General features: G+C 41.1%; 1 protein-coding gene across 5 annotated transcripts in view; it reads left to right on the top strand.

Moving 5' to 3' along the window:
- pus7 (pseudouridine synthase 7) overlaps positions 1-3390 on the top strand; it is a 13395-nt gene that overhangs the window by 7452 nt on the left and 2553 nt on the right. For all 5 annotated transcript variants that reach the window (XM_016507088.1, XM_016507087.1, XM_016507090.1 and 2 more), the window contains 3 exons: positions 159-220; positions 2491-2651; positions 2730-2856. In XM_016507088.1, coding sequence (XP_016362574.1) covers positions 159-220; positions 2491-2651; positions 2730-2856 — 350 coding nt within the window. The remainder of the gene's footprint in view (positions 1-158; positions 221-2490; positions 2652-2729; positions 2857-3390) is intronic.

The following is a 3390-nucleotide window of genomic DNA, read 5'->3' as shown; positions in this document are numbered from 1 at the left end:
CACACACACACACACACACACACACACACACACAGTCGGCAGGTGACCACACACACACACACACACACACTAGCATGTACACTGACACACACACTCACACCTGTGTGAAGAGGGAATGTGAGGGAAACTCACGGTTTGCTCTTGGCTCTTATTCTCAGGGCGATTCTGCAGAACAACTGGAAGGAAGTCGTGGATCTCATCCTGAAACCTCGTCCTGGAGGTCAGATTCTCTCATTAACAACATAAATAAGTCAAGTTGATTTATGATGTGGCTATTACAGTACAGATCAGCTTTACAGCGGTAAACGGAATACAAGGTCAGTGCTGCATAACTGCAGTCAGGAATTTCAGCTATAAAGCAGCTCAGCAGACATTATTCAGTCTTTCAGTGACTTCATTGGATCATTTCAAGCACAGCTGAATAGATTCATTTTACTGAATAGTAATTCTCTATAAGCTCTCAATGATCGAGCCAAAGGTGACCGGAGTCAAACCTCCATCAGGTGACTTTTCTCTAACCATAGTGGAGAAGAAGAAAAAAAGATCATATCCAGACTATTAAATCATTGTGCTCCTACTGTTAAAATGACTTGTCAAATATCACTGGCTGTAATCTTAATATATCGACCCCCAAAATCTCCAGATTTTTTTCTCTGATATAAGTGAATTACTTTTGTCTGTGCTAATCATTCATCCGTTATTTTGCTTGGTGATTTTAATATACATGAAAACACTGTACAATGTGATGAATTGATGTCTGTGCTGGATTATTTCAGTCTAACCCTGTATGTAACTTTCCCTACTCACTCAAGAGGTCATATACCGGATCTCATTTGTACGTTTGGCTTACTTAATGTTCTTGTTACTGGCTCTGATTTTGCGTTCTCTGATCATAAGCTCATAAACTTCAGTTTTAGTTTTCCATTATTTAGATCACCTATGAAGAATATACTTACCTAGCTATTCACAAGCACAAGTTCTGCATTTGACACAGTTATCTTTCTGATATCGGTATCACTGATTCAGCTCTTTCCTGGCTCGTTTCCTATATCAACAAGGCAAGTTTATTCATATAACACATTTCATACACAATGGTAATTCAAAGTGCTTTACATAAAAGAAAAGAGAATAATAATAAAAAAAATAATCACAACAATATATCCGCTCAGCTTTTCTGCATTGTCTTTTCATATTCTGAACTGCTGTTGATTTTCTCCAAGCTGATTTCTGTCTGTCAGTCTTCTTGCTGACTTTCACAGAAAATATTTTGTCACTATACAAGGGTGTAGATCCACCACTGTTCCACTGACACAGGGTGTTCCTCAAGGTTCAGTTCTCGGCCCTCTACTGTTCATCATCTATATATATCCGCTTAGTAACATCATACGCATGCATGGATTTCCATTTTATTGCTATGCAGATGATATCCAAATTTACCTTACCACCAGCTCTACTATGCCATCCATACCTGACTCACTTACTGCATATATCAGGGATATCAAACACTGGATGTCCCTGAATTTCCTTAAACTAAATAATGACAAAACTGAAATATTGATGATTGGCTCTGCTACTTCAATAAAAATGATGGACCTGTCCTTTGATGTTGATGGGATTTGTTACAATTTGTGTTGGTGTTTTATTTTAATCAACGTTATCTTTTGACTTTCATATTTTCACTGTTGTTAAAAGCTCCTTCCACCTCTGTAATATTGCACGTCTTCGATCTTCTCTTACTCTAATGCATGAATTAAAATGTCACTATCAGCTAATCACATCACGTCTGGATTATTGCAATTCTTTATTTGGAGGCCTTCCCAAAAAATCCTCACCTCCACCAGACGTTCTGCTCGCATTACTCCTTTACTGCATGATCTTCACTGGTTACCAGTGTCATCACGTATTCACTTTAAGTTACTGCTTCTAATATTTAAAGCTCTAAATGGTCTTGCACCACCATATCTGGCTGATCTACTCCACCCATACTGCCCTGCCCGGTCTCGGAGATCTTCTGAACTTGGCCTTTTGCCCATCCCTCATTTTCGGTTGTCTACTGTAGGTGGAAGGTCATTTAGTGTTAATGCCCCTAAATTATGGAACTCATTACCCCTTAATCTTTGTCTGCTTTCAAGAGTCAGTTAAAAACATATAGCCATTATCCAAAATGGTACATATTAAACAGATATGTTGTATATGTGTTTATATTGTGTTTGTGTCTATATTGCTTGTGTGGATGTTCATAACTACTTGTTATATGTAAAGTGACCTTGAGCTACGGAAAGGCGCTATATAAATAAAACTTCTTCCGTCACCAACACTGATTACATGATGGTTAATGGGTTCACTGTGCAACAACACGATGTTATATATATCTCAGTTTTTTTTAGGAAAGCCACAGCAAAGTCAGTCTGTTTCGAGAGAAACACCTTTACTAATGCCAGCGTAATAGTGCTAGAGAGAGTGAGTGTAACTGAGTGTCTGTGTGTCCAGCGGAGAAGGGCTATCTGGTGAAGTGCAGAGAGGAGTGGGCTCGCTCTCAGGACCCTGAGGCGGCGCTGAAGAAGCTGCCGGTCAAACGCTGCGTGGAGGGTCAGTTACTGCGAGGCCTGGCCAAGTACGGCAAAAACAACATCATCACAGCCTTCGGACTGGTGAGAAAAAAACAATGTTAACTTGTGCTCAAAACACACAGCACACGCAGTGATCTGACCATCTTTATCCTGCTTCAGATCCCTCGTAACAACAGGCTGATGTACATCCACAGCTATCAGAGCTACATCTGGAACAGTATGGTCAGCAAACGCATGGAGGCCTTCGGACTCAGAGCCGTGGAGGGAGATCTGGTTCTCAGAGGAAGTGAGTGAGTGAGTTTGTGTGTGTGTGTGAGTTTGAGTGAGTTTGAGTGTGTGAGTTTGAGCGTGAGAGTGAGTTTGTGTGTGTGTGTGAGTTTGAGTGAGTTTGAGTGTGTGAGTTTGAGCGTGAGAGTGAGTTTGTGTGTGTGTGTGAGTTTGAGTGAGTTTGAGTGTGTGAGTTTGAGCGTGAGAGTGAGTTTGTGTGTGTGTGTGAGTGAGTGAGTTTGAGTGTGTGTGAGTGAGTGAGTTTGAGTGTGTGTGAGTGAGTGAGTTTGAGTGTGTGTGAGTGAGTGAGTTTGAGTGAGTGAGTGTGAGTGTGTGTGAGTGAGTGAGTTTGTGTGTGTGTGTGAGTGAGTGAGTTTGAGTGTGTGTGAGTGAGTTTGAGTGTGTGTGAGTGAGTGAGTTTGAGTGTGTGTGAGTGAGTTTGAGTGTGTGTGTGTGTGAGTGAGTGAGTTTGAGTGTGTGTGTGAGTGAGTTTGTGTGAGAGTGAGTGTGTGAGTGAGTGTGTGTGAGAGTGAGTGAGTTTGAGTGTGTGTTG

This window comes from Sinocyclocheilus anshuiensis, unplaced genomic scaffold (assembly GCF_001515605.1).
Source record: "Sinocyclocheilus anshuiensis isolate Anshui unplaced genomic scaffold, SAMN03320099.WGS_v1.1 scaffold1228, whole genome shotgun sequence".
NCBI lineage: Eukaryota > Metazoa > Chordata > Actinopteri > Cypriniformes > Cyprinidae > Sinocyclocheilus > Sinocyclocheilus anshuiensis.
This window is presented reverse-complemented; position numbering and strand designations above follow the sequence as displayed.